Raw genomic sequence first — 12,297 nt, forward strand, 5'->3', positions numbered from 1 at the left:
CTAAGTGATGGGGCAGAAGACAGTCCCTGTCCTCAATGAGCTTACGCTCTAATGAGAGAGCCACCGTGTAAACAAATACATACACAAAAAAATATGGACAGAATAAATAGGGAATGATGAGCAGAAGGAAGGCATGGGAATTCAGAGGGCCTGGGGAAGGCGGCTTACACGGAGAAGGTGGGGTTTCAGCTGGGATACGGGGAAGTCAGACGAGGGAGAGTGGTCCAGGCCTGGGCCGGGGAGGTCAGAGGTCAGCACAGAGGAGGGAGAGTGGTCTAGGCCTGGGCCAGGGAGGTCAGCAGGGAGAAGGCCCAGAGCCCAGAGAGGGAGGCTCTCATTCATGGAACAGCCAGGAGGCCAGGTCCCTGGACTGCAGAGGACTTGTTGGGGAGTGAAGTGTGAGAGCACTGGGAAGGGAGGAGGGGGCTGGACACGAAGGGCTTCAAAGGCCAGACAGAGGGGGGATCCAGTGAGAAACAAAAGTTAAAGGAGAAGTCACATCAAAGTGAGGGTGAAACCAAGGACTAAGCCCAGAGCCCCGGCCTGTGCCTATGGGGTGGACGTTGGCTTGTCTGCGGGGCCTCTCTACAGAACCGGAGGGCGGATAAAGGGGAAGAGGAAGGAAGGGAGAGGAAGGCGGGACCTACCCTAACCAAGTCCAAGGCTGACGAGAGAGAAAGCAGCCCTTGTAGCTTCTCAGGAAGAAGTGAGCCTACAAGGGAATGGGGAGGAGGCCAAGGGAGGGATTAGCGAAGGTGAACCCTTGTTTGGGGGAGGGGGATGGGCTGCCGCTGGTGAAAGCTCCCATGGGAGAAGAGACTTTCTTCAAAGGGAGATGAGGCCTTACAATGGGCCTGATCTGGGGGGCTCTAAGTGCTTAGAGAGACCCCTCCTCCTGCCTTGGGAGAAGGGGACCCGGAGCTCCTGGGCTCCTCAGGGAAGAGGCTTCATGGCAAAGATCTATAGTGAACCGCCCAGGCAGGGGCAGAGGATTCCGGTCACTGGCAGCATCCTGTCCATCAACTGCATCTTCTCCATCAGCTTCTAAAAGTGAAGCCTGGCTAAAAAAGGGGCGAGCTCTCCAAGGCAAGAAAAGAAGGGAGAACCCCAAATCGGCAGCTCCAAAGTTTTACTTTCATGAGGGATACGGAGAATAAAGAAGAACTAAGTAATTCTAAGGGCCACAAACCGGAGAATTAAAGTCTAGAGCAGACAGAAAAAGACAAGATAAATAATAAACAAAATGAGAGAAGGAAAGTTTTTAGAAATAGATGTAAAAATGAAAAATTTTAAAAACTATGAACAAAATAAGTTGAAGGGGAGGAAAGGCAGGATTCTACTTCACCGCTTAACTGAGAAGAAAAAAAGAGGAAGAATTAAATAATTATATAAGAGCAAAAAAGGAAAGGAACTAAAAAGCAAAACTCTAAAATCAGAAAAAGGACTAACAAATGGGAGTGGGAGGTTTGAAGGCGAGAACAGGGCCACCTTAAAATAGATTAAGCTAAAGTAATTGAAGAGACATAATATTGTATTTATAGCAGAGAAGAGAAAATCCTAGTTTGAAAAAACCACATTAGAGACAAAGGGAGGAAAATACAAATCTATCTCTCATAACTTCAAATGTTGATAGATTAAACTATCCAACAAAATGAAAAAGGGTGACAAATTGGTTAATAAAACAAAACCTCACAATCTTCTGCTTATAACAAATACGTTTAAAAAGCAAAGGCACACACAGAAGAAAAGTCAGGGGATGGAAAAAATTACTATGCGTCAAATTCATTTCCAAAAAAGAGGAGTTGTCCGTTATCAGATAAAATGAAAGTAAACACTCAAAACCTAAAAAGGGAAAAATGAGGAAGCTACGTTGTAATGAAAAGAACCATATCCACCAAAACAAAATCAATATTAAATTTGCATACTCCAGTGAAATTCATAAGGAAAATGTTAACTGAGCTACAAGAATTTATAGACAGTAACACAGTAGTAACAGGAGATTTCTAGGTATTTCACGGTTTGGGGTAAACCTAACAGAAAGGTAAACAAAAGGAAATTAAGGAACTGAACAAATTGCTGGAGAGACTAGAGTTAAACTATTCATGGCATTTTCTAAATTGGACTATAAGAGAGTATATGTGCTTCTCAGCACACAGAACTTTTGCAAACATTGACCATAAGTTAAGAAAGGAGATGTTGAGGAAGAAAACCCCAGGGATTCAGGGATCCCCAAACTAAAGTTCCTAGGACCGCAGTTCCTGGTTGGGGGGTGCCCCTCAAGGACCCAAGTACTGGGGATGGTTGGGGCCATCCAGAATGAATTCACAATCTCAAGCATTCTTTAAGTTAAGGTGGCAAAGATTTATTACGCTTTATAGCAGGCAAGAATTCTTAGGGAACCTGCAACCTTAGAGGAGTGCAGGGAGAGCTTTTGTAAGAGATTTAGGGGTGAAACATGTCAATTAGGTATTTTGGGGTGGGATTAGGGAGTGGTTAAGGGGTGGTCAGTTCTTAAAGGAACATGCACTTTTATATCTACTGTGCAGGCGTATTACCCAGAGTTCACAGGGAAATAGCCCAAGTCTACTAGGGGGTGTGGTTTTGACTCTGAAACATCACTAAGTTAACTATGGGTCAGGGCTAAAGGGGAATCTCTATGTAGCTTCTCATCTAATGTCTTGTTAGACAAAATACTATGTCTAGGATACATATTAGAAAGGTCAGTAAGTAGCAAATATGGTCATGACTCAGTGTACAGTCAATTATCAGCATCCAGGAATCAATCTATAGATAGGCACAGCTGCTTACTGAGGAAGGAGCAGAGATAAGCTGGGGCACACTGCCCTTTAGCTAGAGATAAACTGCCTGGGACAGAATGTGTTTTAGAACTGGGGTTCAGGCACAGGCACCCAAGCAGAGGCTGTTAGAATTAGGGTCCAAGCACAAGCACCCAAGTACCCCATCAGAGAGAGTGAACAAATGTAAAAGGAGAAAATAAAAAGTATATATACATATATATATATATATACTTCACAGACCATAACACAATAAAAATGGTTATTGATTCAAGCAGCACATACACAAAGATCCAGACCCAGACAGAGATTTAACAGTGAAATCCTAAATAATGAATACATCAAAGACTAAATCATAGAAACAATGAATAATTATGTGAAAGATAATGATAAGGATGAAACATGACCAAAATTCCTAGGATGTGGCTAAAGTGGTCCTCAGAGTAAAAATCTTATCTCTACAGAGAAAACTGAAAAAGTGGGGATTAATGGGCTGAACATGCCTTTAAAAAATTAGAAAGCCAACAAAATAAACAAATCTAAAATGAACACAAAGGGGAGATAATAAAAATTAGAGGAGAAAAAAACTGGAAACAAAATTTTAAAAGCCCAGTAAAATGATAAATAAAACTATAAGCTGGTTCTTTGACAAGACTAGGGAGATCAAGCAACCTTTAGGTGATCTGATTAAAAAGGTCAGGAAATCCAATCAATACAATAGCGAAGGTGAAATCCCAACAAAACCAGGAGAAGTAACAAGAATAGTCGGAATCCAGCATGCACAATTACGTGCCAACAAAACTGAGGACACCAAAGAAATGGAGGGACACCTCCAAAAGTGTGAAGTAGTCAGACCAACCCAAGAGCAGATGTAGATCTTAAATAATCTAATCACAGAAAAGTGAAGAGATCTAGCTGTAAAGGAAACACCTGGGAAGCGAGTGGGGGAGAAACGCTTGGTCTTGATGGAGGCACTTGGGCAGTGACTTGGAATAAGGAGGAACACAGAAGCATGGCCAGGACTGCTGCTAGGCCAGAGGAGGGATGATGATGGAAGAGAGAAAGGCCAAAAGCCCCCTTGCTCCTGCTTGGTTGGCATCCTCTGTAAGAGGGACTTTGTCCTGGGAAAGACAGAGCCAAGGAGGCTCTTAGGGAGTCAGTGCCCAAGACAGGGAGGAGATGGTCAGGGACCACATTTGGGCCGGGTGGCTCCTGGGGCTGCTGACCACAGGGGGCTCAGTCCTGGGAGCTGGCCCGTGACCTCCAGCCCTGCCTTGCCCCAATGGACCCTCCTCCCATGTGGAAGAACTTGACTGGCCAAGGCTGATAGCCCTGATTCAGAGCTGGTCTTCCTAGTGTGGTTAACCCCTTAGCTCCCAAGGATGCTGGGGCCAGCTCTAGGCAAGCTTTTCAGTCCTCTCTAGTCTGGCTAGGAAGGGTTCACTGCACTTTACCTATTTGGCAGCTCCCCTGCCTCTGGGCTGGACCAGTGAGGGTGTCTGGGCTGGCTCCCAAGAGTTAGCCCTTGGTCCTCCCAGGACAGCTGACCTCCCACCCTCTCTGCTGAGCCCCTCTGCACCTCTTTGGGGAGGGGCTCCTAAAGGTTCGGGGTGGCCCTGAGACCTGTCTTTTGGGGTCTGCACTCACGAGCTGGCCAGGCTAGAACACAAGACCCAGGAGATCACTAGCATTTCTATGGGGCTAAGTTTATGTAGCAGGGTCCAGTCCTGACTGGGTGGAGAGTGATGAAGAACCACATCTTTTATCTTCCCTGGGGCACAGACAACCCACCAAGCATTTTCTACCCAGGGTTCAAGTGAGGGAGCCCTTGACCATGCAAGGAAGCCCTCCCCCAACAGCCTGATGTAGACCCTGATGAATGGCATGGACTGGCATAGCTGCCTGTGCCCTACAGGCTGGGGCTGGGCCTAAGGAGGACTGGGACTCCAGGAGGGAGCACTCCCAGCGTCCTGGAAGGAGGAGACACCACCCACTGTTCTCCTGGGTTTTCTCCCCACCCCCCTCCCTTCCAGACTAGAAGGCAGAGAGCAGGGCTGGAAGAGGGGGCCAAGGGAGCTTCCCTCTTCCCCTCTGCAGGAGCAGAAAACAGGAAACTATGGGAGAGCTCCTCCGGCCAGGTCAATCCATGGGGAAGGTGCCGACCTCAGGATGTGTGTCCATGGGGTGAGCAGGTGGGAACAAGGCCCAGACTTCTTCACTCACTAGAAGCCTGTTGGCATTAGTTGGGAGTCTTGGCCATGCCCAGAGGAAGTGACTTTGGGACTCAAGATTTTGGTAGCAGAAGCCTCCTGGAGGTCCTGAGTTTTCCTATGGTGGCCTGACCCCAAGCTCTGCCCCTCCACGACCCACCCCTCCCCCCTCCCCCCCCATCTCACTGAGATCTGGTCTCTGACTCTGCCTCCTCCTCCCACACCGTTGCAGATCTGCCCTGGGATGTCTGGCTCCTAACTTTGGGGCACAAGCACTAGAGAATCCCCTGGGCAGGCCCCCAGTGCTCCCTCTCACTCCCAAGCTCACCCCAGCTGGGGTCTAGTACAAACAGCCAGAGCCGAGGCAAACAGAGGCCTAGAGCTTCCCCAACTTCTGGGTCACGCAGGGGTTTGGACAGCACTGAAGCCTCATTATTATCCTAGGTGACCCCCACCCTGGCCCAGGATCTTGGGCTAGAGCTGAGAGGGACTGACCCCTTACTTCCAAGCCCTGCCCCAGGCCATTGAGTCTAACATACTCTTGGTGCCGATGACAGAACTGAGGCCCAAATTGGCAAGGGAGGAAGGAAAGAAGGAAAAAGGGGCGGAAGGAAGGGAAGGAGGAAAGGAGGAAGGAGAGAGGGAAGGAAGGGAAGGACAAGAGGGAGGGAGGGACAAGTCGTTTTAGAGTCAGACCTCGAACACAGGTCTCCTGACTCCTTGTTGGGGGCTCAGCCTGTGCACAGCCCAGGGGTGCGGAACCAGCAGCCTCGAGCTCTGTGAAGTTTGGATTCAGTCAAGAGGCTGCACTTGAGGACCTAGAGGGCCACATGCAGGGCCTGCACCCCTGGGCCCTTAACCGACTGGCTGTAATCCAGCAGCTCCCATCTTCCAGTCCCAAGAGCCATCCTCTGCAACAAGCCAGGCTTGTTTTGGGCTCCCCATTCAATGCTCTGTCCCTTTAAAACACCTGCAGGGAGCAGCACCCTGCCCTGGGTCTCTTGGCCAGTGTTCACTCCTTCCCCTTCATGGGTTCCCATGGGGCTCTTATCCAGGTCTGGGGCCCCTGGTGTAAACTGAGCCCCCCAGACCCACCCCTCGTAGGCAGGGCCCAGTCTGGGTTTGTTTTTCTCTTGGCAAACAATAGAGGGACGCACCCAGGCCCTGCCCATTTCGAGGCAGGTGACCCGGAGGAATCAGCCTGCTTCAGCTGCACCTGGAGGTGGCCGCTCCCTTGCAGGTCAGGGAGCATGAGCCGGGGCCTTCTCCACAGGCACTAGAGCCTGGCACAGGAGCAGAGGCTGCAGCAGCCACCCTGTAGCAGCCTGTCCCGACCAGGTACGGCCCCTGCTCCTGGGGGGGGGGGGGGCGGCGCTGCTGCTATCGGGGGAAGGGGTGTCTGCAGGGCCTAGCTGCTGGCTGATGGGGTTTCACAGTTGGTATACAGAGTCCAAGGCCAGACCTGAAGCCCGAAGAGAGTCTGGGCTCAGCAGGGTGGCCTGGAGAAGTCTAATCAGGTGGAGAGAGCTCTGCCCCTCCCCCCCAGTTCAGATCCGGCTCTTGTCCACCCTGGCATTGGTCGCTTTGTTGGTACAGAACAGACACTGCCAGTTTGTTCCTGGGAGTCCCAGGCTGGCATCTGTTCAGCTGTCACATGGGCACTGAATGCCTGGCACCCAGGGCTGTCCCATGGAGTACCTGCTGAGAGCAGGGTGTCTCTGGAGACTCAAGGTCACAGCTCACCTGGGTGCTGGACAGGCACTGTGGCAGTGCCCCTCTGAGTGGAGGCCGCTCTTGGTTAGGACATAAGAGGCACAGACCCTGGTGTGGATGGAAAGCTAGCCGCGTGTCCCAGGCAGGCTGGGGCCATGGACGGTAGGTGGCCTGGGACCCAAAAGTGCCCTGGCAATCTCTGCCTGCCCTCTGCCCACGGCCAGGGATGGCTGGCAATGCCGGGGCACTGCTGGGGGGTGTACCCAACAGCCGGAGGAAATCGCTATTGAATGATAATTATTATTATAGTGTTCATTTATCTGGGGCAACTAGGTGGTGCCAGGGCATAGAGAGCTGGGCCGGCCATCAAGAAGACCCAAGCTCAAAATTTGGCCTCAGACACCCACTAGCCATGTGACACTGGGCGAGTCGCTTCACCCTGTTTGCCTCAGCTTCTGATGCGGTTTGGGGTGCTCGGAACCCCAAAATGCAAGGGCACAGGGCGGGTCTGCCTTAAAAAATTCCACTACTCAAACCTTCTTCCAGGCAGAGTAGTGAGACTTTATTATACCCCGATTGGGCGGGTAAGATTTCTAGGAAGTCTGCAGTATTTGGGAAATTCTAAGAATCCACATAATTTAATGGGGGTAAGAATGATCCTTTTATACAGAAAAAGACTGTGGGAAAATCTGGGTGGGATCCAAGAGAGGCAAGCAGCCTGCAGTGGTCCAGAGGCCCGAAGAAGGGGCCTGGGTGCGATTAAGGAGTGTCCGGTAAGCTAATTAAGTAATCCAGGTGGGCTGGGGTGGGCCAGGCCAACACCAGGGACTGGGCTCCTGGAATTTGTGGGAAAGCTCAGCGGCTTTTCCTTCTAGGGGTCCAGATCCCATCCCCCCACCATTCCCTCACTTGTCCAATGGGCTGGGGCCATGAAGAGTGGACTCTGCCCAAACTACTAAACAACCACAGAACACATGGATGTAGCCCTAGGAGTTTGCGAAGTGCCTCACCGAGGCTAATTAACTCATCAGAGCTTAAATGGGGCCTCTGCGGGATCAGTGAAGACTTAGAACCAGTCTCCACGCCCTCTGGGCCAGTGTGTCCTACCTTAAGGGCTGGGGATCCAAAAAGGCAACCCCTTTTCTCAGGGAGCTCACCTCCAATGGGGGAGCCAGCGAGCAAACAAAGCTGCTGTTCACCCCGTAGACTTCACGGTGACGTCTTGACTTTGGAGTGAATTGGACTGAAGTGAGGCAGAGTGGCCCAAAGTCGCCGGCCTCGCTGTCTCCTTCAGGATCATCGCAGTCCGGGGGCAGGACAGAGTCAACGGTGATGGCTCCAGATGAGCTTGGTGTCTTAGACGCTGGCCACACAGCACCTGCTTCGGCCGCCTTCATGGCCTTCATCCACCCATTCCAACCGGGGAAGTCCTCACCGACAGGTTCGAGGTCTGTCACTTACCTTCACGGCCTGGCTGAGCCCATCGGCTGAGATGTGTGTGGCTGCTGCGCCTGCTCCGGCTTCTGGGAGCCACAGGGGAGAGCCACGTGCCACGTGGGCCCCAGAGGTGGTAAGCAGCCCTCACACCCTCGTGCCGGCCGAGTTGCCTTCTGACATCAACATCAACATGTCCAGCGGAGCTCCCTAAGCCGCCCTTCCCCCTTCCTCTCCTGCCACACTCCGAGTTCCGGCTGTACGTGCACTGGTTCCTGGACAAAGGCCACTGTCACTCAGAGCACACCGGCGGAAGCCCGCAAAAGGCAAGGGGTGCTAAGACAGGAACGTGCTTTTATGTAAATAGAAACAGGTTTTTAAAATAACCTTCCGTGTGTTTTTAAAGAAATGTGATCGTTTTGTAGAATTACTTTTCAGTCCGTTCCTAAGCATTCTTTCCTTTCAGAGAGATCTCATTTTAGGGGTGTGTTCTGTTTTCAAACTGCAGACCAGTATACCAGGATTTAAGGTTAATACACGCAGTACATAACACAGTTTCATAAAATACATTTTTGGGGGGTAGGGGAAAGGCAGGGCAATTGGGGTTAAGTGACTTGCCCAAGGTCACACAGCTAGTAAGTGTGTCAAGTGTCTGAGAGCACATTTGAACTCAGATCCTCCTGACTCCAGGGCCGGTGCTCTGCTCACTGCACCACCTACCTGCCTCTACATTTTTAAATAGTAAAATACAAGCTCTTTGAGGTCAATGAATTTCCTAATCCCCTTTAACACTTAATCTCTCCACCTTCCCTACCTTCCCCCTCTCTGTTCACACGGGGAATCATTCCCTCATATGTGGGTGCTTCGCCCAAAGGAATAAAATTCTGATTGCTTAAACTTCAAAAGATATCTTGGGGTTTGGGGACCAGTTTTCTTTTCTCTTCCCTACTTCTATCATCCCCTCCCCCCAAACTGGGACAATTAACTCTTTTTGTCCCCTGTAGCTTCATTTATTTCTTGAAATAGAGCTCTGGAAAACCAGGCTTTGATAAAGTTGCTGGGATTCAAATGGAGCACGGACTATGGACTATGCCTTAAACCCAAATCACTCTGGCTGTTGCTGATTGGCCAACAAGAGGTCCCGGCCCAAGCCTCGCTCAGTCCTTGTTTGGGTTTTGATGGCTCTGTTCTGGCCAGAAACCTTGAGGGCCTTCCCCTTCCAGACGGATGATTACTGACCTAGCATCAAATCGCTGAATCACTGAACGGATGTTGCCTCGGACAAACTAAGACCTTAGGGATCTGGGAAAGGCCTTAGCTTCCCCAGGCTTCCCCCTGCATGTGGGCCATCCCCAGGCGTCCTGACCCAGATGACTCCAGAGGAGGCAGTGAGGCTGGTGACTTTGCACAGTCCTGCCTCGCTTCTAAGTGACCCGACCCTCCTCCTGTCGCTGGACCTCTCTGAGAACGAAGGACAAGCAATAATCCTAGCACCTTCCCTCCCTTGAGACTGCCTCCCGTTTAGCTGATGTCCATCTCAGTACTTAGCGCAGTGCCTGGCACACAGTAGGTGCTCTACAAATGCTTCTCCCCACCCCCTTCTTGTACAGTCAGAGGTGTTTATATGTTTGTCTCCCTCAGTGAGTCTGCCTGTCTTTGTATCTCCAGTGCTTATCACAGTGCCTAGCGCAGGGGAGGGGAACCTGTGGCCTTGAGGCCACATGTGACCATCTAGGTCCTCAAGTGCGGCCCCCTGACTGAATCCAAACTTCACAGAACAAATCCCCTTAATAAAAGGATTCGGCAGATGCCCCACCCCTGGCCTAACACATAGTAGGACTTTAATAAATACTTCTTGACTGACTGACTACCTGGTCTCCCATTACGGAGATAATGAGGCCATAGATACTAACAGGCTGGCGTGGCAAATACAATCGTGGACCCCAGGTCAGAGACCCGGTGTGAGAGGTGGTTCTGATCGAGGCATCTCTTGATCCAGGTTCAATGTTGGCAGGAAATGAGGCGACGCCAGCAGGCAGGAGGCATCGGACTCTTAGCCACAGTAGGCTGACAGGAGAAGGCTGGGAGATAGGAATATGGTGGCACTGAGCTTCTGGTCTGGTCATCATGGCTGGACGTGGGGAAGGACAACTCCTGGGGTGCGAGGGGCCACCACTGCTGGTCCCTGGGTCCCATCGGGTCTTCTTTCAGGGGAAGGCCATATCTAATGGTTAGGGATGGAGGATGGGACCAGGCCTCTCTCTGTGTCATGGGCTGGGGTAAAGAAGCCGCACCAGGGGATGGTGGTGAATCTCAGCTCTGTCACACCTGGGCTAGAAACCCACCTCAGATGTTTGTAGAGTGTAAGCTTCTTGAGGGTCGGGCCTTTTGCCCACTCCCCATTGGCACCTGGCACACAGTAGGTGCATAATAAATGTGCATTGACTCAACCACTTGTTGCATGCCCAAGGTCATTAAGACAGCAGAGTTGGCCTGGATGCATGTACAGAGTGGGCCATCATTGGCACCAGAGATGCCCAGACATCCTGCACTCTCTGAGCAGGAACAGGATCAGAAAGGTCCCCAAAGGTCACTCAAGCCTCTTCTTTTACAGGTGAGGACACTGGGGCCCAGGGAGATCACATGATTTGCCTAGAGTCACAAAGGCAGCATCAGGACAGGATTCAGACCCAGGGCCTGTGGAGCTCAGGCCAGCGCTCCTTCCACGGGGCAAGGTTTGGTGAACAGTGTTCCTCCTGGCCAGGCACCTGATGCCCACCAGAGATGAGCCCCAAGGAGGCTGCAACCAGCCAGTGAGGCTGAGGCCTCAGCTACAGCCCCCGGGCACCCTGGGAAAGGTTTGTGAGGGCTGTGTCCACCAAGCCCATCGATAGCAGCCCTGGCCGCCCCCAGCTTCCCCTCAGAGGCAGCCCTACCACCATTTCTTGAGATGGGGGTTCCCTGGCTTATCCTGGGCTCAGAACACCGCCCCACCACACACACAGACAGCTGAGGACACCATTCCCCTGTTTCACCAAGGAAGGTCCTAGGGAGGCAGGGCGATCCAGTGCCATGAGATCCGGTTCTGGGGTCTGAGGACCCGAGTTGAAATCTCACTTTGAATGTTAGTGCCTGTGTGACCTTAGGCAAGTGATTCAGTCTGTTTTCTCCTCTGTAAATGAGAAGGTTCTTCTCTGGACCTTAGATGCTGGGAGCCAAGATGGTCAGCCCCTACGAGAGAAGCTCCCCACACTAACACAGCTCTCCCTTACCTCCCCAGATGAGAACCGTGCCGGTGGTAGTAAAAAGGAAAGGAGAGCCCCACCGCAGAGAGGCTCTGGACTGGAAGCCACCGTGAGGCCGGACATGCCGGGCACAGGGAGCATCCAGGACCCATGGCGCACCCACTTGGCCATCCACCGTCTCCGCCACTCCACCTGCTGGAAGAAGCTGTCTCTTCCCAAGGCTGGGCAGCCTGCCTCGGACCCACGGGTGCCGTTGGAGAAAGGCACTGATGGCCAGGTGCCTCCCAATCAGGACCCCCAGAAAGAGCCTTCTCAGCCACTGGTCACCCCAACCCCCACGGGTGTTCCTCAGGACACGAAGAGTCCTGTTGGACCTCGGGGAGCGAGCCACTACCCTTTCCCAAAGAGAAAAGCCCCTCACATCTCTGAGGCTGCCAGGAGGTTGGGCCTCTACAGACCCACCTGAAGCCCCCAGCAGGGTAGGTCTAAGGACAAGAGAAGCCCACAGCCCCCAAGTTGTCAGGGCCGCAGACGCCAACGGCATGGCATCAGCTTCTTTGTGACTGACCAAAGATCCCCTCCATGGCCTCAGGGCAGAGGGAGGCAGTCGTCTGGCTCGGTTTGCCCTTCTTCCTTTGGAGCCTGTTCTCTCTTCTGGCTGGAGAAGGGGAGATGGGCTGCCCAAGGCCAAGGGCAGGAAGAGGGCTCTGTAGGAGGTCTTGGGGCTCTTCACAACAGAGGGTCTGGGGAATGTTGGTGGTAAATAATGAAGCTGTCCTACTGGAATATCCCCAAAGCAGCCACATTGATGAAAAAATGCCCAGACCAAATAAAGTTTTCTTCATGAAAAACATGCATCTTTCATTGCTACACGCCCCAGGCTGGGCAAACGCCAGAAGT

At 51.9% G+C, this 12,297-nt stretch overlaps 1 protein-coding gene across 1 annotated transcript; it reads left to right on the top strand.

Annotated features, from left to right (window-relative positions):
- The first annotated feature begins 6,604 nt into the window (after positions 1-6,604).
- On the top strand, positions 6,605-12,231 carry C9H9orf152 (chromosome 9 C9orf152 homolog). Its single transcript, XM_036738636.1, has 2 exons — positions 6,605-6,880; positions 11,433-12,231. The coding sequence occupies exons 1-2, from the start codon at positions 6,874-6,876 to the stop codon at positions 11,861-11,863; spliced, it is 438 nt and encodes a 145-aa protein (XP_036594531.1). The 5' UTR covers positions 6,605-6,873; the 3' UTR covers positions 11,864-12,231.
- The last annotated feature ends 66 nt before the right edge of the window (positions 12,232-12,297 follow it).

Source organism: Trichosurus vulpecula, chromosome 9 (assembly GCF_011100635.1).
Source record: "Trichosurus vulpecula isolate mTriVul1 chromosome 9, mTriVul1.pri, whole genome shotgun sequence".
Classification (NCBI taxonomy): domain Eukaryota; kingdom Metazoa; phylum Chordata; class Mammalia; order Diprotodontia; family Phalangeridae; genus Trichosurus; species Trichosurus vulpecula.